This window comes from Anolis carolinensis, chromosome 3 (genome assembly GCF_035594765.1).
Source record: "Anolis carolinensis isolate JA03-04 chromosome 3, rAnoCar3.1.pri, whole genome shotgun sequence".
Classification (NCBI taxonomy): domain Eukaryota; kingdom Metazoa; phylum Chordata; class Lepidosauria; order Squamata; family Dactyloidae; genus Anolis; species Anolis carolinensis.
The window spans coordinates 204,241,950-204,265,922 of NC_085843.1; the positions used below are offsets into that span (position 1 = coordinate 204,241,950).

General features: G+C 38.7%; 1 protein-coding gene across 2 annotated transcripts in view; it reads left to right on the top strand.

Annotated features, from left to right (window-relative positions):
* inpp5a (inositol polyphosphate-5-phosphatase A) overlaps positions 1 to 23,973 on the top strand; it is a 330,149-nt gene that overhangs the window by 211,305 nt on the left and 94,871 nt on the right. For both annotated transcript variants that reach the window (XM_008106714.3, XM_008106713.3), the window contains exon 9: positions 11,030 to 11,114. In XM_008106714.3, the coding sequence (XP_008104921.1) occupies positions 11,030 to 11,114 (85 nt within the window). The remainder of the gene's footprint in view (positions 1 to 11,029; positions 11,115 to 23,973) is intronic.

A 23,973-nucleotide genomic window follows, 5' to 3' on the forward strand; every position in this document is an offset into this window, starting at 1 on the left:
ACATTTCAAACATGTCAGTGAAAGCACTTAGCATTAAATCTCTTTCAATTACTCTTTGACTGTCTTCAATTAATTTTTCCTTTATTAAAAGGAGTGTTTCTAGACTGTATAGATAGATCATGCTATATTTAACAACATGCAAGGGACAAATAATGGCAGATGACAACCTTTTTGTAAAAACTAAAGAACATACCATAGGAAAAGCTATGTAACATCATTATTCTCCATTATTTTTAGAAGTAACAAGTTACAATTAGTATTGGGGCAATAGTAGTCCATTACTACTGCAATATTTCAAATTTGATGAGTTTATGATTCTCAAAAATCACTAAAATGCATTTTAGTTACTTTAAAAAAAACCAAAGCTGAAAGTTATAAACATGTTACAAAATACCTCCCTCCAGGCCACTTTGTTGCCTTGAAGAAGACAGTGCAAGGAAAAGAAGATGGGATGTACTATATCGTCTGGACTCAGTTTCCATTGCTGAGGAAGCAGCAGTCCTCTGGACCTGCCTTGGATTTTGTGGCTCATGTACATGAACCATAAGTTGGTGTAATCAGCACATCTTATGGTGATGATTTCCATATGTAACGATGTGCTCTGTGAATTATTTACATTAGCTTATTCTGACTCAACCAACATTGAGATTTAGTGTTCTACTTTTATGGAAAGTGGGAGATAAATTGATCCTTATCTACTTTCTCCACATACATAATCTTATAGATTCCAGTTATGTTACCTTCTCCACTTCCCTTTTTCACCTGAAAACTAAAGGAAGTAAGTTTCAGTCATTCCTCATGGGGATCAAACAGTCCAACTCTTGGAAAGCAACAGACCTCTTTTTTCTGTAACCTCTAATCATACAATGTGTATGATATGATATCATCACACCTTAGATTTCAGGTACTTCAGTGCACCTTCCATCACCTCTAACAGTCATGGTGGGAGTGACAGGAATTGTAGTTCTACATCATACATAGAGATACAGTTTCTCATTTCATGCACAATGTCATAGGTAGAAGGGGAAAACATTAATTTGAAACTTCATATTTGGTACAAACACATTCCTCTGCTTTGTTTTGAATTTTTTAGTAGCCAGAATCCCAAAGAATACTTAAAAACCAAGATCGCCAAAGCCAGTCTTTATAAGAGGCTTCTGTGTTTGGTTTTTCTCCCTATGCATTTTTGATTGCTTAATTTCATATATTGGTTGGTAGGTTGATTTAAGCAGGAGGACTACATTCCATGTCTCAATTGCTTTTGCCAAGTTCATTAAATTTTAAGAGCAGTTTGTCTTGGCAAGTGTAGTGTTTTGGCAGTGGACAAGGCAGTGGGGCTTTGAAAAACCAGTTTGGGATCACAGAACTATCATAGAAAGCTAACGTATACAACAAGGCCAAATTGCTAGTCTGTCTGGCCCTATTGTGTATTCAGAGTGGCATCAGCTATCTAGCAGTGGCTGGGAATTGCTTGCTACATGGGTCCTTCTCCATGCAAAGCATGTGTTCTGGTACTGCGGTGGGACTCTTCCCCTGAAGGATTATTTTTTCCCCTGAGCCAATGTGCTATTTACTATTTATCTGCCTTTCTTTAGCATGTAGAATCAGTACAGATCTAATACAGGTAGTAAAAGTGAGGCATATTTTATCCAAAATGCTTAGGACCAGAAGTGTATGGGATATTGGATTTTTTTCTGAATTTGGAAGTCCTCTGTGTATATGTAAATAATGAGATATCCTAGAGATGGGCAAAGGTGTCACCATCTCAGGAACCCAGATGGTAAGTTTGGATTTTGCAATCCTGGATAAGGGTTGCTCAACCTTTATCTATCGACCACATCAAATGAGATAAAAAATGTACAGCATGCACTGATTCCGCTTTAGTTTTGTGACAGAGCCCACCGGCTCACATCTCACAACATAAATCTACTTTTGGTGGGGCTCTTGCAAAAAGGAAGAGGAACCAGCAGCAACATAGGAAACTTCCCATGTTGCACAGGGATCAATGGGGGAAACCGAGCGGCAAACACTTCATCCTGTGAGATGCAGCCTGGGGTAAGTTGAGGCGACAGATTTCACCAGGCACCACTGGATTCGCCACAATCCATATGATGAGGTTCTTAATTGCCCTTTGAATAGTTTCATAATGAAGTAAAATGTAGACATTTTACTGTCTTCTGACAGAAAGAAAGGCTTGTTTGTGTGTGTGGAAAGAGAGGAGGAAACACAGTTGTCCCACTACAAAAGAAGAAGCCCTGCCTTTTGCAGTAGGCAATAATTTGGGAAGGTCCATCAGAGCTTCCCTGTCAGATTTTAGGGTGAGTTTTCATACCCTGTTTCCCCTAAAATAAGACATCCCCAGAAAATAAGACCTAGTAGAAGTTTTGCTGAATTACTAAATATAAGGCCTCCCCCAAAAATAAGACCTAGCAAAGGTTTTGTTTGGAAGCATGCCCGTCGAACAGAACACCAGAGCAGGCAGGATCGGTAAATGTACATACCATAGATTGTTGTACATAGAAATAATGGTAGTAACAAGAAATTTTTGATAGGATTCACAGTTTGTCTGGTTATGCTGGTTTGTGATGACAATTACTATACAGTACACAATAAATGTTCAATTTTTTTGTTCTACAATAAATGTGAATTCTTCTTCATGGAAAAATAAGACATCCCCTGAAAATAAGACCTAGCACATCTTTGGGAGCAAAAATTAATATAAGACACTGTCTTATTTTCGGGGAAACACGGTAGAATGGGATTCTCTTTTAAGCATTGAACCATCTTATATCAATACACAACAATATCATTCAGTTACCTCTTATTGGTGAGCATTCCCTTTCCTTAGACATACTTTATACAAAAAGCAAATTTTAAATACAAAATTTTCTATCTGGTGAACTTTCAATGACCTTTTTCTGATTCAATACTAGGAGCCCCCTTCTTGTGTTCTGGCCAGTAGGGTCTCAGAGTCCTGTTTTTATGCAAACATTTGTGTTGTTCTACTTACCTAAACTGCTCTCTCAACTTTTCAGTGAGATCTTTTAAGGCAAAAAAGGTTATTCTTACATACTGAGACCCATTGCAGCATTATTTCTGTTGTCTGAAATTCATTCTTAGTTCAAGATTGAAGAAGTGAAAACAGCTCCAGCAAAAATATCCCTGCCACACGAAAATGAATATCACAATTATAGTTTTTTCAGTGTTTATTTATTTATTTATTTTTGTTTCAATACTTATATCCTGCCCTTCTCACCCATAGGGGACTCAGGGCGGCTTACAATAAAATACAATATAAAAATATTACAGACAATTCAATCAATTAAAATTAAATACATTAAACATTGATAAAAAATATACATATAAATACACAATTGGTGCATTGTTTCTCTTGTTTCTTTTCTTTTTATGATAAATATTTATACTTTCCCAGTGCTTTCAGTCAATTTTATATAAGCTCTCTTGTAAAACTCTTCAGACTTAATGTGTAGAATTGAACTCTTTTTTAAATTTTAACTCATTTATTAAGATAGCAACCTAATACACAAACTATTAATTTATACAGTCCCCCCTCCCATTTAGTCCATTATAAAGTTGTAAAAGGGAAGGTTTATTAAAAGCTTTAAACAAAAGCATTTACATATACACACATTAGCGACACATGGTGTCAACTCTTAAAATTGAACTCTTAAAATGCCAGAAAAAACTTCCCCCATTCTATTTTAAGATTATTTTAAAACCCTTGCCTCCGCTGATATCAGCACTGCATTTCAATATGAAGCATTAATTGCTGGTATTTGCTTTCATCTTACATTACACATTTACTTAGAAAAAGTATTTTTGTATGGTTAAAATTAAATGATGAGCTGGAATATATAAATTAAAGAATGTTGACCTCCGAGTTGTCTCTTCCCTAGAAAGGTGACAGTGGTACTCCTTTTCTCTCCTTCTATTCATCCTGTCCGTCCAGAGATCGGGAAGGTTTTTTGTTTTGTTTTGTTATGCATTTAAAAAGAAAAGTCAGAGGAGAACCCTCCTTTCAGCAGTGTCAAGCTAGGATGAATCGGCCAGGGGAAGCATGTTTATAGACTGTGTGAAGAACTTTGTCTTTGTGTGGGAATGTTGGTGACACTGTTACTGTTTGCCTGAATGAACTGCGATGACGTGGCTAATAAGGTACCCTGCTGAGTACCACAGCGGGCCTTTCTCAGACCTCCCACTTAATTCCATTCAGCTCCAACCCAGTGTGGCTAATTTTTCCCATTCCCTCAATTCTTTTGGCCCCCTTACAAACAGAAAAGTCAACTTTTCACACCGAAAGCAAGATAAGTGCTTTAGGAAATAATCTTGTAAACAGAATGTTACCTTCTGACCTGCGGCTGATACCTTGACTTGGGACAAAACCCACTAGCCTATTGCATTAGACATGGCTATTAAAGGAATAATGCAGCTGATCCTCCTTACAAAGTGCCCTGAGAAATAGTTTAGCCAGATCACTGTGCCTCTTGTCACACTGAATCATGTTCATCAGTTCCCAGTGCACACGTACGGACGCACACCCCAAATAACCGATATGTAACTGTGTCTGTCCCCCTCCCAGCCTCCGATCTGTCTTAGTATTTAAACAAAACAAAAAAAACCCCGTAAATGCAAGGGGAAAATGCTTGCATTTCTCCTTGTGTTATTATTCACTTGGAGCACTGCATGAACATGAGAACTTAATGCATGATTGCTTTACTCAAAAAAAAAGAAAGAAAGAAAGAAAAAGAAAGAAAGAAAGAAAATTCACAGATTAACCATTTTACTGCGAGTTTTGAATGGCACTTATTAAATGCATTTTAATTAAAAATGCATGCCTTGAAAGCTTATAGTATATTAAAATGAATTTGAAAAAGTCAGTTATACTATATTCACACTTAATGGATAGAATCCCAAATACATTTATTAAAGTAGTAAATCTCCACTGGATGCAGTAGGATTTACTTTTAAGGGTATACACACACACACACACACACACACACACACACATATACATATATATACAGAGGATTGATGTGTAATTAAAATTTTAAAATTGTGTTGTGTTTTATAGTGCAACATAAAATATTAAAGTCTAAAGTTGATTCATGTTCTCCTATGCATACACATACTTATTAAATGAGCAAATCCTTCAACTTATTTTTAAATTTTCAGATAATACAACCCTTCAAACACTAAAATTTCACAAGGAGTTTCTTTATTTTAAAGGAAGTCTTGAAACCAAAACTGGAAAATTCCACAAAATTCTTTCTAAAAGAAAAAAGGAAACTCTCTTTTTGTACATTTGGTGAACAATTTGGGACAGGTGCAGTGAAAAGTTGGTGAAATTGAAATTATGATTCCAATTTACTATCCAAAATCAGAAAAAAAAAATCACCTGCTGCATTTTCTTCTCAGGGCCCTTCCAAACAGCTATGTAACCCGGAATATCAAGACAGAAAATCCCACAATATCTGTTTTGAACTGAGTTATCTGAGTCCACACTGCTATATATTCCAATTCAAAGCAGATAATGTGGGATTTTATTCAGCTGTGTGGAAGGAGGCTCTCATAAGAAATGACAAATCAGCTTATAAATTTATAGATATAAATTCTTAAGAAACATGAAAGTTTATTAGAAAGAACTGTCTTTGCACCTATTTACTTACTTACTTAGGCGATCCCTCATAGCTTGAGGAGGATTGTCTTCCATCTCTGATATCTTGGGGTGGGTTCTTAGGTGGCTGAAGAGACCTATTCCTGATCTGCATGTTCTCCCGCAGTGAGGACATTGGTTTCCAGGTGGAAGGCGTTCCCGGTCAGGGTTGGCTTGACAGGCCTTTCTTTTGGCACATTTCTCCTTTAAGCCCTCCATTCGTGCCTCTTCGAACTCTGTAGCACTGCTGGTCACAGCTGACCTCCAATTAGAGCGCTCAAGGGCCAGGGCTTCCCAGTTCTCAGTGTCTATGCCACAGTTTTTAAGGTTGGCTTTAAGCCCATCTTTAAATCTCTTTTCCTGCCCACCAACATTACATTTCCCGTTCTTGAGTTCGGAGTAGAGTAGCTGCTTTGGAAGACAGTGATCAGGCATTCGGACAACGTGGCCAGTCCAGCAGAGTTGATGGGGTAGGAGCATCGCTTCAATGCTGGTGGTCTTTGCTTTCTCAAGCACGCTGACATTTGTCCGCCTGTCTTCCCAAGAGATTTGCAGGATTTTTCTGAGGCGACGCTGATGGAAACGCTCTAGGAGTTGAGTGTGACGTCTGTAGACCGTCCATGTTTCACAGGTGTTGAGCAGGGTTGGGAGGACAATGGCTTTGTAAACAAGCACCTTGGTATCTCTACGGATGTTCCGATCATCAAACACTCTCTACTTCATTCGGAAAAATGCTGCACTCGCAGAGCTCAGGCGGTGTTGTATTTCAGTGTCAATGTTGACTTTTGTGGAGAGGTGGCTGCCAAGGTAGCAGAAATGGTCAACGTTTTCTAATGTGACACCATTAAGTTTTATTCCTGGCATTGCAGAGGTTAATCTAAAGTTAATCTAATCTAATGGAAGGATTTTAAAAGTAGAAACTATACTCCAAAGTTATCACTTTTTTCTATGTCCAGCCATAGTGCCAAACTCCACTTTCTGTATCTCTGGGACAGATGGAAGACAGATACTTGCAGTAAAAATGTGCAAGCAATTCTAGCTATGTGAAGTTTAGTAGTTTCAATTTGGAAACTTCAGCTTCCCCCAAACAGAGAACTCTGTGGGGGACAGCACTTGGAATTGATTATGAAACAAATTACCATGATGGTCCAAGGACACAGGGCATAGACTATTTCCAAGTGTGAGATATCACTGTGAGATTGGTAGCAAAATGTTCTCAGTTTAAGAAAGCGCTTTCAAAAATTGTCTTGAATAGACTATCAGTAGTACTCAGACCATTATCATATTCAAACCTTTGATACTTGAATATGCAAAGAAAGGAAACACTATTAAACAACATGAGGAATCTCTAGCATTTTCCATCTTATGCTTAGACACATTTGTTTCATTGTTCATGTTTATTTCTTGTACTGTATTCAGTGCTTGTGTTGTGGGTTCAGTCAGTGCCATGTAAGATTGTAGGTTGTTACCCATTCATTTCATTATGAGTAGAAAATCCGATGCACTCGTGTTCTGACTGCTACTCATCTTAAGAAATCCTTAAAACAGTGTTTTTGAGAAAATGTCAATTAGTGTTGTTGTTGTGAAGGACCACCTTATTCACTGGAAGCATTTAACTAAGGTTGAGCAATCATCTCACAAAAAAAATACTTTTGTTGCATGTTCCTGAATGGCAAGAAATTGGATTAGATGACTTTGCAGTCCACCCTAGCTCTATGATCTTATGATTCTGATTCTCAACTGTTAGCCATCATGTATCCCAAGTAGCCTACGTATACTGAGCAGTGATCCAATAGTATTGTCTGATTTGACTAATTCTCAAGCAAATGTATTTTCTACAGAGCTTGAAATACTCATTTTTAAAACGATAGGATTAACATTAGTTTTTTTTCTTTCACACTTGTAACACATTACTTTTGTACTCCCTGTGAGTACTGCATTAAATAACGCATGATTAATATATTACCTTTAATGACGGTGATGATTTTGTAGAAATATGCCTTACAAAGCAAGTTCCAGAAGTCATGAGTAAACAGTACTCATTACAAATAACAAGGCATCATTGATACATGCTTATTATACATGCATTTTCCACACAGCTGAATAAAATCCCACATTATCTGCTTTGAACTGGAATATATGGCAGTGTGGACTCAGATAACCCAGAAAGCGGGTATTGTGGGACTTTATGTCTTGATATTCTGGGTTATAATACTGTGTGGAAGGGCCCTCAATCTGCTGTACAAGAAACCATTGGTAACTAGTTGTATAAAGCATTGGATCTCAAATCTTAATGCAAATCATATGCCGCATAACATGCTTCAATTAGAGTTAACCTCTCTGTGTTAAGGGCATTATATCCTCATTCTGTTTGTGGGTGACTACTCGAACAATCTCTCCATCAGTTGTTTGGGTAACTTGAACAGGCTAATTTGATCAGATGTTTGGCAGCAACATGTAATTGGGTTTTAAGTCTTGCAAATAGCTACAATATTTTTGATGGTGCAACACATGCATCAGAAAAGAACTACATAAAATAGCACCAGATCCTCCCACTGAGAAACATTAAATTAATGCGGGTGACATGGCTTGGCTGCATTCTTTTTTACACTGTTGAAATTTATCACTCCACTGGGTGATTAATTGCAACCTTTTATAGGAAATTTTGATTCATGCCATGTTCAAAAGGAAATTGTAATGCGGGATTACAATAAAGCAACTTCAAAAGTCCCCCATTCTTGCTAGGAAGAGGATGGGAACCCTCCTGCATATATTTGATATTTGATGAGCTGCAGAGATTTATAGTTGTCAACAGTTGAAACCTAAAGGACTACATGTTTTCATATGTTGCTCATTCAAACCCATTCATCTCTTTGAGGTCACTCACAATACCACAGGAAATGAATCAGGTGCCCAATTCCAATGCCCCACCTTCCTTCAGAAGACTGTTTAATGCAAATACTTTCTCTAACCAATAGATGAGTCTCTTATTCCTTTCTAGGCTTTTGGACAGGTCATCTTTTGAAGCAGACATCTTTCTAATGAGCAAGGAAGTTTATTTTGTTAGGATTCCTCTCGCTGTTGACTGGGCATTGAAGAAATCACACTGTTATCATATCAAACTTAGAACAAGGAAAATAGTTTTACATGAACCACTTATAAATCTCTTTTCAAATCTTAGCACTTCAAGTTGAAGTTCATTTTTCAATAATGTATTTGGGAAGTTTGAATATTTGACTAATATGCTGTAGACATGGTAACATTCTTATTAGTGCAGGCAATCGCTGAGTTACAAACATCTGATTTACAAAGAAGAAATTCACTCCTGGAAGAGTTCTTATGGGAAAAGGATATCTCCACTGAACCTGTATCACCAATCCTTGTTTTCACAAAAAGCCAATCTTTTCAAAATCCAATTATCACAAGGCCAGAAAGTGAAATGAAATTTTTATGAACAGAGGCACAGGCAGCAAAACAAATACCACAGGAATGTTAAACCTTCCTTATGCTACCCAAAGTTTCTATCTATCTATCTATCTATCTATCTATCTATCTATCTATCTATCATCTGGAGTTACACAAAAAATGTTCCTGTTACAAGTTACATACAAAATCAACTGAAGAACAAGCCTACACAACCTATCTTGTTCATAACTTGGGGACTGCCTGTATTTGTAGCCGTAGTATTTCATGTCTCTTGTTATTGTTCCTATTGATCATCATCAGCCCATCTATTTTTGGTGTTCATGGGTGAGCATGGGTCATGATAGAGCACCATCCATGCACAAGAGCCATCCGGTCCAATCCCCTACCATGTAGGATATGAGTAGGGTATTTTGGAGAGCTAAAAAAGTGTAGGGTGGAGGAATGAAGGAAAAGATCTCAAGACAAATAACATATGTGTTCAGTTGTGATGCTAATGAACTAATTTTCTTTGAGAGGAAACAAAATGGAGTATCAATGAAGAGGGCACGGTTGACAAGCTATAACCCTGAACAGTAGGGTTCAGGAATATTCCATATTACAGGGTTTTGTATGTATGTATGTTTGTTTGTTTTGCATTGTCTACATGTTAATTTCATTCTTGTTTCAACCTCCACCCCCAAATATTGGAAGTTCAGCCACCACCTGCAAAAAACTATGAATGAAGCTGTCTTCATACCCATTCATACCTGAGGAACAATGTGTTTATATCTTTGGTGGTAACTGGAATAGTCCTCCACTTTGAGGGTCAGCCTTTGCCTATTTTCTGATCAATGAATCAAGGCTAGCCCGCTGGAAATGTGCAATCAGACATATGCAGATGGCTGTGGACCTTTTCTGCCAATAGTAACAGCCATATCAATTGCACCACTATCTAGAGCAGTTGTTGAAGGCAGGTGCCCGCAAGTTCCATGTTCCAGAGACTCTTCTCGCTGCCACTCTTGTTCTAGTGGTTGCCATGCAACTTTTACCATGTAACCTAAAGTCACGAAGTCATATTGTATATACTAGAATCATAGAATCACAGAGTTGGAAGAGACCATAAGGGCCATCTAGTCCAACCCCCTGCCATGCAGGATATGATGTTGTGGTATTGGACATTATCTACAAGATTTGATTTTTCAAACATAATGTAAATATATTTCCTATATATATACTCGATAGGATGTTACAGTATTGAAATTAAGAACAAAAAAAATTAGCAGTTATTAAATATTAAATCCTGTTCATAACTTTTGGCCCACCCTGTGTTTACAGGTACAACTATGCATTTATAACGATGAGCATTGTTTATATCAATTACTTTGTTGTTGTTTATTCATTCAGTCACTTCAGACTCTTTGTGACATCATGGACCGGCCCACGCCAGAGTAATATCAATTACTGGCAGTCCTCAAGTTATGAACAAAATATGTTCTGTAGGTTTCATCTTAAGTTGAATTTGTATGTAAGTTGAAACAAGTACACTTTTAAGTGTCACTCCAGCTAAATATATAGCTTTGGATAGCATGGGGGAAGGGTTAACACCCCTGTGACATTGGTTGTGTAGCCTGTGCCCTGTTCAAAAAAATTGACCTTACTTTTTGTCCTTCTGATAACTAGATTTTGAAAAAATTGGCTTGTTGTGGAAACAAGGATTGGTGATAAAGCTTCAGTGGAGACCCCTTTCCCCTATGATAACTCTTTCAGGGGTGAACTTCCCTTCCAAGGGGTAGATTTCTCTCACTTTTTGTTGTTTCACTCTGTTCTTAACTAGGAACCATTTGTAAGTCAGATGTTTGTAACTCGAGGACTGCCTGTACTGTATTATCTTATTTCACATGCATCTGAGCATACTGCCTTTTAATCTATATTTCTCTTATACCATTTCAGAATTATAGATCAGCGGTTTGAGAGAGTTTCGTATTTTGTCTTTGGAGATTTCAACTTTCGACTGGACGCAAAGTCAGTTGTAGAGGTAGGACTTTCTCCATTCTTCACATTTAAGGCTCTCCCAGTTTTAAAAGAATGCTTAAGGGACCTGAGTTGGTATTGAGTTTGTAGAAAAACAGTTGACTATGAATAATGTCCTCTTTCATTACTACAATCTACTTAGTATTCAGCTGAAGCAAATTGGCATATACTAAGAGTTGCTGAAGAATGATAGAATGCTAGTAGTCAAATGCAAAGCATATGGTGCAGTGTCTGAGAAAACTGGCTAATCTAGAAATCATTAGTTTGACTACAGAGGCAGAACTTGGTTTCTGCCTTGTTTCTTTCATATGTATCAGGTATGTGTAGGAATGGTTATGACTACTTCACAATACTAGTAATGTTAAAGTCTAAAACATCGCTCCACATGACTTCAGACAATCCAGAATGAAAATGGGTATTGTTGTTGCCATTTAGACCAATGAGTGAGTTTGTAAATGAGATGATCTTTGAACAAGAATCTTTTGGGTTTATATTCACTTGTCTTAGTTTCTTGGATAACTCAGATATTGTTACTGAAAATAGTTCAGCTTCCCATCATGAAATATTTCCAGTGGTTCACAGATATAAATCTAATTTCAATCTTGCAGGTGAAAAATACTCTCTTTTGTAGAATTTTAAAGGGATTTTTTTTGCAGAAATGTTGTTTGCATAAGAACAATTGCATTGTTTGCAAATGCAACAGTGTGTTTGCTGAAAAGTTCTAAAATGCTATTTTTAAAATATATATGTATGAAAAAGTGTTGCAAATGCAAGTTCAGAATGTCAGCTGACAAAGAATTTTTGATGTAGCATTTTCTTTGATTTCCGTGCAGAGTAATATCAGTTTAGATTTTCAGTTTTAAATTATGTATATTCTCTTTTATTCTCTCTTTCCTCCATCTCTTCCCTTCTATTGCAATAAATTCTGAACATGTAAAAAGCACAGCAAATATTCTGAAATGGAAAAATATTTCAGAATAATCTTCTCTAACCATGGAGTTATAAAGTTGGAAACAACCACAGGGGCCATTCAATCCAAGCCCTTGCCACAAACAAAGCATTCATGAGAGAGGTCATCCAGTCTCTATTTTAAAACCTCTAAAGAAGGGTGTAGTTTGGGATTTGTTTGGTTTTCATACCCAGTGTTTTCTAAATTCATCCTTTGAGAGTGTGAAAAAATTCCAACTCCTTGCCATTCTTTTAAGAGGAGGCCATATATTGGTTTTGGTTTTGGTGATATGTAGTTATTCTCAGATAGTATCAATTAAGATGATGGACACATCTAAAAGGAAAGAATTGCAATAAGTGTAATGGGAAACCTAGATGGAGACAGGTCCAGGAATTCACCTGCTACTCACTGCAATGAGTATCCCAGCAGAACAGAACTACATCTCCTTCCCCCTCCCCTCCAAAGTGTGTGTGTGTGTGTATCTTAAGACAGGGAGAATGGTTTCCCATCTACATGCTGCTAGCATAATGTCTTGCAGACATATCCTCCTCTTCACCTTATTGTCCATTTCATTTTAAAATGAGACACCACTGTAAAACATTTGGCCATTATAAGATACAGCGGTACTAGATTTTATGCATTGAACATCTGCCTAACAACAGCACAAAGCATTGTATTTCTAAAGCTATTCTTAGCAGAGCTTCTAAAAGATGTATGGGTTGTTTCAAAAATAGATGTTCTGTGCTTATATAAAGTAACATAAACCAGGGGGTGTATTATTGGCCATATTAGATTACAATTAAGAGGCAATAAATCATTATTTGACAGTTTTAGGGTGGGTCAGGAAAAGATTACTCCAAAACATTCGTATCACATTGCTAGAACATTCTGATTCACTGTTCAGGAAAGCAAGTCAAGGTTACCCTGTACACAGAGAAAGTCAAGTTTATGTTAATAAATGGATCTTGTTGATCTGGGTAAATAAATATAATGGGATGTAAAATGGATCATTGTCCTGGTGATCTACAGCAGCTGTTCCCAGCCAGGTGTTCTCCAGATGTGTTGAACTGTGTGTGCATGTGTGTGCCTTCAAGTCACATATATGGTGACCCCCATGAATTTTGTAGCTTTTCCTTATCCAAGGAATAGTTAGATGTGGTTTTGCTAGCTCCTTCCTCTGAAACACAGCTTACAGCATCAGGTGTTCATTGGCATTCTCCCATCCAAGTATTAACCAGGGCTGACCCTGCTTATCTTCCAATCTGATGCCTTTAGGGTGTGTAGGCCTCACGTATTGAGGTGTAACTCCCAACTGTAATTGTGGTACTGTTAAGAGTTACATGTAGGGTTGTTGGAATATGTATAAGCATTTTTAGAAGCATGCTTCAGTCGCAAATTTTAACTTAAAATTGAAGATTTACAATGTTTTAATCTTCTAGTTTGAACATAGAAATCTTACATACATTTGTGTGTGTGTGTGTATTTTTACAGTGAGGACCAAATTATATTCTTCTCTTTCCTTGTCTATAAAACTTTCTTTGTAGGAAAATTCAAATACTTGCCATATTAAGCAGCAAATCAGTTCTGAAAACAGAAACCAAAGCAATATACAAAGCTTTTAAAAATATTGTACAATAATAACTCACCTTGTTGCTTTAATGCCACAAATTTTCAGCAATTACTTCACTTAATTTAAATTGATGCGCAAATAATTTGCTTAGAGGATAGAAGAATACCCTTTGTAATGCAAACAGCTGCCAGATTGTCAGCTCTAGTGGTCACTGTGTTGCTGTAGCAATAAGCCACCAAAGTTTAACATGGAGCCAAAAGCTTGCTGGTAAATCACTAGTCTACCCTAACTACATTTACAGACTAAAGAATAAACATCACTTCATTGCTTTGCTACCTTGCACACCTAATCAATTGCTAGATTCACTAGCCCACTCCTAATTGATATCTATCTACTCTGTCACAGTTTAGATAATGTAGATAGAGGTTTTAGTACATTATTCTTTTTGTCATTCCAGCTGTGTTTGCTCTAGCTGGGCATAGTAACTTTCCTTGTTTGAACCAGTTCATGGATTAAGGACGGGAAGATTCAAACACAAGTAGTGTAAGAGCAGCAACTTTTGGTAAAGAACCTTGTCCCTCTCCAAATTACAGAAAAGTGCTATCTGATATGGGAATGGGAAGAAAGCAGCAGTAATGGGCCAGTAGCAAGCACTAAATTTGCAGATATAGGGAACAATATTGTAGATATACAGTGCATTCTGTATACATTCTGTCTTTCCTGAAAACTTGTCATCAGTCAATGTCTCTACTTTGGTAGTACAGGTTGAGTATTCCCTATGGAGCCCCTGGTGGTGCAATGGGTTAAACCCTTACGCCAGCAGACTGCTGACTTGAAGGTTGGGTTGCTGACCTGAAGGTTGCCGGTTTCAATCCAGCTCCATGTGGGGACATGAGAGAAACCTCCCACAAGGATGGTAAAGCATCAAACATCTGGGCATCCCTTGGGCAACGTCCTTGCAGACAGCCAATTATCTCACACCAGAAGCGACTTTCAGTTTCTCAAGTCGCTCCTGACATGAAAAAAAATCCCTATCTGGAATTCTGAAATACTCTGATATCCTAAATTTGTCATATGGGTGACTGAGATAGTGACACCTATGCTTTCTGATGGTTTAGGAAACACAAACGTTGTTTCATACACAATATTGTTTAAAATATTGTATCTGGTTATGCGTATAAGGTATATATTAAACACAAATGTTGTAATTAGGAGAGCTGTACCCTCTACATCCCTATTTTTATTACAATTATCTGTCACTTGATAGTCAACACAGAATATAATCATGTGGATCTTTTTCCCTTACAATTGTTTCATAGAAGAAAGGGTACTGTTCCATTATCCAGACAGAGGCCACAAGGGGGTGCTAGAGAAAACATGGCCATCCACTTTATGGGGGTGGAGGGCGTTTTCCTGTTATTCCCCCCTCCCATGTCTTCATCATGGAAACAACCCTTGATTATGATATGGGAAAGGGGGGGGGATAACTAGCGCAAATGGGGAAAATGGTTTCCCTCTTTCAACTCCCCCCCCCCCCCCCGTAAAATGAAATATCCTTTTCTCTCTAGCGGCCCCGATGGCCTCCACCCGGATAATGGAACAGTACTGAAGCAAGAAATCCATTTATTCTTTATGTTCATTTGCCTTACCCAGAGTCTAGTATGTATTGATGTACATGTACATTTGTATACTCCATGAATTTAATTTAACCTTGTATATTAAGTACTCAATCTACATCACTTTGTAGGTTTCCTTGGAACTGAATTGCACTGAAGTGAAATCAACACCCTGATGTTGGACCTTTTCTCCCACCATTGATTTTGCTAGTAAAGGCTTACTGAATGTGGCAACAATATCACTAGAGCCATTTTTTACCCAACTTTGCCATGATATACAAACATGTAGACACTTCACAGTACATATTCACTCTACATAATTATCTGCTTTGGAACCTTACACTGCTAAACCCTCAATCATAAGAAGTTACAATTTATAATTTTGCACAAATTATTTTTGGCAAAAAAGATAGATACATCAAAATGCTCTATTTCTCAGAGTTTTTGATTAAATCTCATGTTTCATAGGGCCAAGATTTCAATACTGTTTATCATCCATTTTGGGGGACTAAATGTCTCTCATTCTAGTTAGGATGGCATGTCCCACCATTGCCTTTATATCCTGCCTGTGGTCTTTGCAGAAATATCTGACTTGGTACTTTTGAAAACTTGTTTCCAGGATAGGTGGGCCATTGGTCTGACCCAGCATGGCTTCCTGATCCCTGCCATTTGCTTCCTGATCCCTGCCATATGTGTTGAGTTATAGATCCCATCATTCTCCACCATTGTGATCATTGTTGTGGTAATCCATCAAAGAGGTTGCCAAATTGAGGATATGGGGACAACTATTGCCATCTTCCATCCAACTGGGAACTGGCAGGTGTTATTTATGCATCCACACTTGTATGTGTACACATATGTGTACCCAGATCTTTGCATTATAACTTTGAAGAAAGCCTTGTTGTAGCCACTTGTATTTTTCCCATGTGTGCAGCAGATTGCAGGTTATCTTTAAATAAGGTAGAAAAATCTCTCTATATTGCTTTCTCCTTCATTTGAATTTTTAAACTTCAAGAACTCTCTATTCAATAGCTAGCAATTTTTGATTTTAAAAAATCAAAACAAGTAGAAAAGAAATCCATCCTTGTATGCACTGGTCAAATTCAACAGGTACGGCTATTTTTGGCATAGGAAGGTCTATATTATGCCTGCTTGTCCTATAAGCCTTAAAGATGATAAACCTCTTGGAAAAAGATGAATCGCAAATCTAATTTAGTTCTAAAACAATTCAATCTGCAACAATTCAAACTCAGATATTTCAAAGTTCAGTATTCTAAGGCTGAGACTGGATGGACACATCTATCAATTTCTCCCAAATTTGATTATTTCTTTGTACACTGTTTTGCAAGCAGCAGTATTAGCAAGTTTACTAACACAGTAATTCTTGGGGGGGGATGTAAAAAGACCAAACTAGAATTTGCATCTAGACAATTAGATGAATTTGAAATAGAAATCTTATTGGTCTGTTTTCTAAAAGTTTCACATAGGTATCTTATATTGTACAAGGTACAAATAACTTCTCATTTTGGGAATTTATCACAATTGTCTTGTTTAAAAAAAGAAAAATCACCTTTGTTGCCTGTTTCTGGAGCAGAAGTATTTTCAGGGATTTGTTTAGAACAATTAATTGTGGTAAACAGAAAGAACTGACTACAGTTGACCCCAATTCAAATAGCCTTTCAGGCTGAATAAAAGGCACAGCCAAATGGATACTAATGTTGTCACCACACTCTTCTAAGGTGGTCTCCCCTCTGGAACAAAATAATAAACGGATGGAAGCCTGACTGGGACTTGTGGTCAGTCGGGCCACAATTACTTATATCCTGTTATTCATATGTAAGCAGTTGAAAAAGAAGCCTTCTATTAAAATGGTACATTCTATTATTTCAATTGATTCTAAAAACTACCTCAAGACATTTTGACTTCCATTTTTATTTTTCTTATAATCTTCTCTCTCTTTCCCCTGCCCTTCCTAGAAAAGATCAGTATTCCCTCTTTCATTTGTTTCCTTTGCACCTTAAATGAGATCCAATGTGTAAAGGTAGGAAAGTGCTCAAAATCTGCAAACCATCATACCCACTGCCCACGGGGGTTTCTGGAACTTGTAGTCAAATAACCTTTCCAGTATTTAGAATACAGTAGAGCTTACTTTCTGTCTTGCAGAGCAAAACACACACACACACACACACCATTAAAAGAAACTTCATTGTTCTTAGAAGAAGCAATGCAGGTTAAGCATCCTTTGTCCAGAATGCCTAAAACCAAAATACTCCAAAATTTGAATTGTCTACATGGGTGGCTGAGTTAGTGATACCTTTGCTCTTTAATGATACAGTGTATGCAAACTGTGTTTCATGCCCAAAATTATTTTAAGATATTGCATAAAATTTGGAATAATGGACTCTCAACCTGTATTGCACCAAGGAGTGCCTGCTTTAAGTCTGATCCGTCGTTGCAAAAATAAAACCTGAAACATAATGCGACTGCTGTCCTTCTTACTGTTTCCTCAATTTCCTTCCCTAATCATATAGCAAACACTCTCTAGATTTGTTTTACCTCCTGATTAAACTCTGGGTGAACCCTTGCTGTTGTGATAGCTCTTTATAGAGCACAGCCGAGACCTCCCCTATCCTTGTGTGCCCCTGCCCCGTGACCCCTCTCTAAGAATGTCTTTTGTGTGGTGCAGCCAAAGACCCACAAGGGATAATATATAAAGCTTTGAATTTGTCTAGTGGCCACTTGAGGCACACACTATTTAATGCTTACAGTAAAAGTGGGGCCCATACCTGCAAGGATCATCAGGTTACCTTCTTATTCCCTCCTCAGGCCAGGTTGTCACTTTCCCTCAGTTTTGGAGTTTCATCAGTACACATCTCCTGCAGATGTGGGAAACTTGGCTCATTCACCACCTTCCCTATTGAAGAAAATGTGAGCAGCCAAAGCACTGAGTAACCTCATCTCAAGGAGCACTCTTCAAAGCCACACAGCTCAGTGCCAATTTTGCCTGCCTCCTCACTGTTCTTAGTGGAATAGGATGTACAGTAGAGTCTCACTTATCCAAGTGAGAAGCTTGGATAAGCAAATATCTTGGATAATAAGGAGGGATTAAGGAAAAGCCTATTAAACATCAAATTAGGTTATGATTTTACAAATTAAGCATCAAAACATCATGTTATACAACAAATTTGACAGAAAAAGTAGTTCAATACGCAGTAATGTTACGTTGTAATTACTGTATTTACGAATTTAGCACCAAAATATCACAATATATTGAAAACATTGACTGCAAAAATGGCTTGGATAATCCAGAAGCTTGGATAAGCAAGGCTTGGATAAGTGAGACTCTACTGTACCATATATACTCATGTATAAGTTGAGGGCAGGTTTTGAGGCCAAAATTAATGGATTTTCATATGACCCGAGGGACATTCTATGGTGAAGGGAAAGTACCAATGCCACCTATTGCCACTTCCCCACCCAAACATTCAAAAATGCCAAAAGCGGTGCAGTGGCAGAGAGAGTAGATGTGGTTGGTGCTTCTTTTAGGTTCTCCCGAAGAGTCTAAACTCTTGCTGTTCACCACTCTACTAAGAGAAGAGGGTGGCTCTTTATATATATATATATAGCGTTCAGGTACAGTGCTTACATTGACCTGTGGATTTGTCGACCTAGGTGGTTTGGGTTGATTTCTTGACTAAAATTTCTAGACTTATGCATGGATATATAGAATAGGTTCCATAGCACCAATCCATGTATTCTAATAGGTGATAGCATCTTCCTAGTTCCTTGTCTCAGTGCTTCCTACGCCCAGCATTTTTACCATTAGCTACATTGACTAGAGCTGATGAAAGTTGCTGTCCAACAGCATCTGGAAGGTAGATGATTCCCATTCCTGCACCACCTTAAAACTCGATAGTGTATCCAACAGGGCATTAAATATAAACAAGGCATTAAAATTAGCATTTGAAACATTCTCATTAAAGTGCTGCCAATAAAGCATATAAAAGCAAATGCATAAAATCTCATGTCACACTGATGACAAAGTCAGAACAATCATAAAATCACAAACAGAGAATATCTTTGTACTTAAAATATACTTGACTTTGGGAATCTTTCCAGACATTTGGATGTCATTTCCAATAAAGCATTGATCTGAACCCAGATAATCTTGCTTGGGAAAAGAAAGGGATAAAACTCAACGTATGGGGACTAACGGTGCTTCCTAAAAGACACTCTACTGCGCAGGTTTTTAGAAGTAAACAAATTTACTTTGATAAATCTAATGTCCTCCATAATTACTACTACCCTAGTTTAGGAGAGATTATTAATGTTATTTGGAAGAATGTGTGCAAATCTACACTCCTGTCCACACTAATTTAGAGTGAGCTCAATTGAATTAATTAGAACATAGTCCAGAATAAATATGCACAGTATTGCTTTGTAAATGCTGTCATCCTTTCATCTACATCCCTATGAATGAAAAAGCATCATTTTCATTGTTCTTGTTTCTCAAAATTCCATCATCATTTTGTCCCATCCAAGTCTTCACAATTTTATTTGCCTTACCATTACAAAACCAATGTATATTGTGGTGGTGCTTGCATTTCTGACAGTGTTTTTGCATATTTATCAAACGTCTGCATTTTCAGTCACAGGTATAACCTGAAAAAGATTATTGGGGGGGGGAGGAATGGGGGAGAGTCCCACGCGTTTCTCTCAATTAGAGAAAGCTAGAGGATTGACCAGTATTTTTGTTAATAGTTTGACAGACCACATCAACCCCCATTATTTTGTCCTCAATCAATACGGCTGAGCTAAGCACTAGTTCCTGCTTCTGCTGCCTCCCCAATGGGCCCAAAGACTTAGTTTAAAGTCGTCCAGACTGCCTGAGGACAAAGTGGTGGGGGCTGGCAGAGCTGTTCCTCCTCCGTCTGAAGTAAGTTCTCTTGCTTCCTGTTTTAGGGGCTCAAAAACCCTACAAATCTAACACACCATTGATTGTGAGGCGCACCCCACAAAAAAAATGCATCTTACATATTGTGAAATACAATATTATGATTAAACTTATAAAAGGTATTCAGACTGTTTTTCCAAATGATTACCTATTAGCTCAACATCATTTTTATTGTAATTATGTATATTTTACTGGTGGCAAATAGTTTTCCCATATTGCAAACACACAGGAGTTGAAGTATTAAAAAAGTTCTCTCCAGTCTGGTTGACTATGGATGCATCTATAGTGCAGAATGAATTCAGTCTGACACCATTTTAACTGTCATGGCTTAATGTAGTTTTATAAAGTATTAGCCATCTCTACCAAAGACTGCTGATGCCTCACCAAACTACAATTCACAGCATTGAGCCATGGCAATTAAAATGGTATCAAACTACATTAATTATATACTGCAGATGCACCCTAAGTAAAATTATTGAACCCGGGTTTGTAAAAAAAAAGGTCCATTTCCCCTGTGCAGTCCTCTCTTTCCTCTTCATAGATTAAAATACGTTTGCTGTTTTTTTAAAAAAATCATTATTATAAATGGAAATGGAGGTCTGTATATTATTAGTTTTATATGTGTTTATGTATTTAATATAATTTGTATTAAATATACAGTGACAAGGACTTTTGCTAGGTAGGGCTGGACTCAATTATTCCGATTACCCATCTTTTCAGCTGTTTTTCTGACACATCCAGTTCCATGCTGATGTGCTCACACTTACTGGCAAGATTCATTGAAGGTTAATTAAATCTATCTCCAAAACAACGAGGGGCCAATGAGCCGTATCCTCTTTGCAATAGTAAATTAAATGATGCAATTGTTTCTATCTCTATCAGGAAGGGAGGGTGGCCTTGAGTGGATTGTTCTTCAGCCGCTGGGCGGTAGGGCCCGAGAAGCACTCAATTTCATGTAGTTGTAAACCTGCTTTTAATTTGTGGCTACAGGAAAAGATGACACTGTTATCAGCAGGCATGTGAGTTTCGCTCAGCATCATGATGTGAAAGATGACACCATTTAGGAAATGGAAAGGAGGGCTCCTCCCCCCCCCCCCCCAACCTTCCCAATCAGGAAATAACTTACAGCTCCTCCCTTGCTCCAGATTAATACAAACCTGGTTACAGAGCAGAACGGAATGCAATGATATTCTTGATCAACTTTTTGGCACTGCTTGCAGGCCGTAATTAAGAGAGTACACAAATTAAACACAATTACTGCCTTCTTTCTAATAGGGCTTGAGCGTCATTAAACTAATTAATAATGCAGCTGATTCGGTCTGTGCTGCTGCAATTGTTCCAAGTGTATGTTTTATGCCTTGCATGGCAGCAAGCAGCAGCTGGGAGATTCAGCTGGCATTGGGTGACAAAGAGTGAGAACAGTACCAGTAGCTCTCGTCTCGGAACAGCCCCATGGAGTAGAGCTGGCTGCTGCCACACCTGCCATTCATCACCTAGATGACAGTGATTGTGATCGATGACTTTTTGGAAGCTTTCTCCCCTGTGTTACAGCTGTTGGGCTTGTTTTATTATTATTATTGCTTGCCATTTACTGTCAAAGATATATTCCACACTAGGCATATTTGCAAGCAGATGTAGAGTTGTGGGTGGGTACATTTCTGGATTCAGCAAGAATGATATTTCAGCACAGGGTGGGAAATCATTATATAAAGTTCAGTCTCTCATCTTAACAGCATTCCTAATAATATTACAGAATGAAGTATGTTTTTAGGATCAAGATATAAGAATGCTATTTAGGAAAAAAATGCCAGTTTGCATGTTGTTACAATTACTTACTGCAAGTGCATTGCTATGAGATATAGTCTACTAAAATGAGCAGAACTGTCTTCCATTGAAATTTGTATTATTACCGGAGTTTAGACTGACTTATCTGAAGTTTGCAGAAATAGACTTGATGTTTTCATTGTAAAAAAATGACAGAATTGTACAAATTGTGTGATTGTAAAGCTCTGCTTGACAAGACGTGGCAGTCTTTGATAGACTGTGATATCAGAAAGCAGTGATAACAGACCTGTGAAAACATATAACATTTAAACATATGTTAATTTATCATAACACAGCTTGGAGCTGCTTCATGTGTTATTTTTACAACATGGTGACTGCTGTGTTGTGTCTGGATCCACAGTATAGCATCTTAACCTAGCAACAAGTGGATACTAAAATAATATCATATCACCTTGTATATGCCTATCCAGAAATGTCAGAAGTGAGTGCTTCATTGAGCCGTGGGGTGAGGTCAGTTGATTCCTACGTTTAAGAAGAGAATTGCTTCAAAATGAACTACCTGCCTTCTCTCAACACACTGATACGTTCTCTACTTGATTTAGGCTGTAATCTGGCATTGATATACTTACAGTAAAATTCACGTGACTTCCTTCTGAGCAGATGTGATTAGAATAGCAGATTTAGGTCTTTGTTATAATACCTATGACACTACTTTTTTTCTTCGTGTACTCTGTGAATGCACACTAATGGAGAGGCTGCGCCTGCGCAGGTCCCAACGGAAACTCTTCCCAAGCTGAAGTTTAAATTTTGGCGGTAGCCACGCCCCTCCGTCCCCGGAGGGCATATAAGGCAGCCCTCGGCGTCTGCTCTCCAGTTCCTTTTTTTCCGCCGCAAGGTTCACTTCGGATTCTCATGTCTACGACTCGCTTCAAGCGCTGCACTCAGTGTGCCGCTAAAATTCCTGACTCAGACGGCCACGCCAAGTGCCTCTACTGCCTCGGAGAAGCACATGTCGTCGGTACCTGCCGTTTTTGCCTGGCCCTAACGGCCCAGGCTCGAAAAAATAGAGCCGCGAGGCTTAGAGCGGCGCTCTACGAAAAATCGCTCGCTCCTGAACCCGCTCCGTCGACTTCGGGCACGAAGTCGCCGCTTAACCCGGATTCGATGTCGTCTTCAGCGGCTAAAGCCCCTTCGGTCTCGTCTAAGGCGTCCAGAGCCTCCAGGTCGTCCAAGGCCGCTAAACCACCGTGCACTCTCACCACGGCCACGGTGTCGACACGTTCTGGTCGGGTCGGTCCTTCCTCGACGTCGAGCTCGGTAGCTTCCGTTTCCTCGGCTCGATCCCAGCTCGGGGCTCCTCCATCGACCTCCGCGATGAAGATCGCCTTTAAAAGGGCTCATGAGGAAGCTCGTCGGACCCAATCCGACTCAGCAATGATCCCTCCCACACCGGGTAAATCCCTGAGGGTTCCATCAAAACAACCGCTCGCTAAGAAGAGGGCAACCCAACGCTCTTCCTCTTCTGCCTCCTCCAAGATGGATGTCCCTTCTTCGGCAACTTCTTCTAGAAGGTCTTCTCCGATCGCTCCCGCTCAGCGACCTCGCCAGCCTTCTCCTCACCAACTCTCGGACGGCGAGTTGCAGGACTCACCCCACCACTCCACTCAGACAGTGGTCAGGGTCCCATCTCCTCGACCTGCTGCTTCTCATCGTTCATCTCGTCAGCAGCTTTTTCCCCCGACCTCGACACCGGAACGGGGTAGACAAACCACTCGCCTGGCCCGAGCGGTCCAGGCTTCGGCCTCCAAACAAACTCGGCTGCAGATAGCTCCTGCTCTTGAGGCGGTGCCGCCACCAGAGACTGTGTTGTCATCTCCCCCCCAGTCCCCTCAAGGGGCTGGGGACGATGAGATAGAGATTGATCGCCCGGATTCTGCTCTCTCGGCTTCGGTGGTATCCTTAGGCCTCGATCTCTCTCCTCCCCATGAT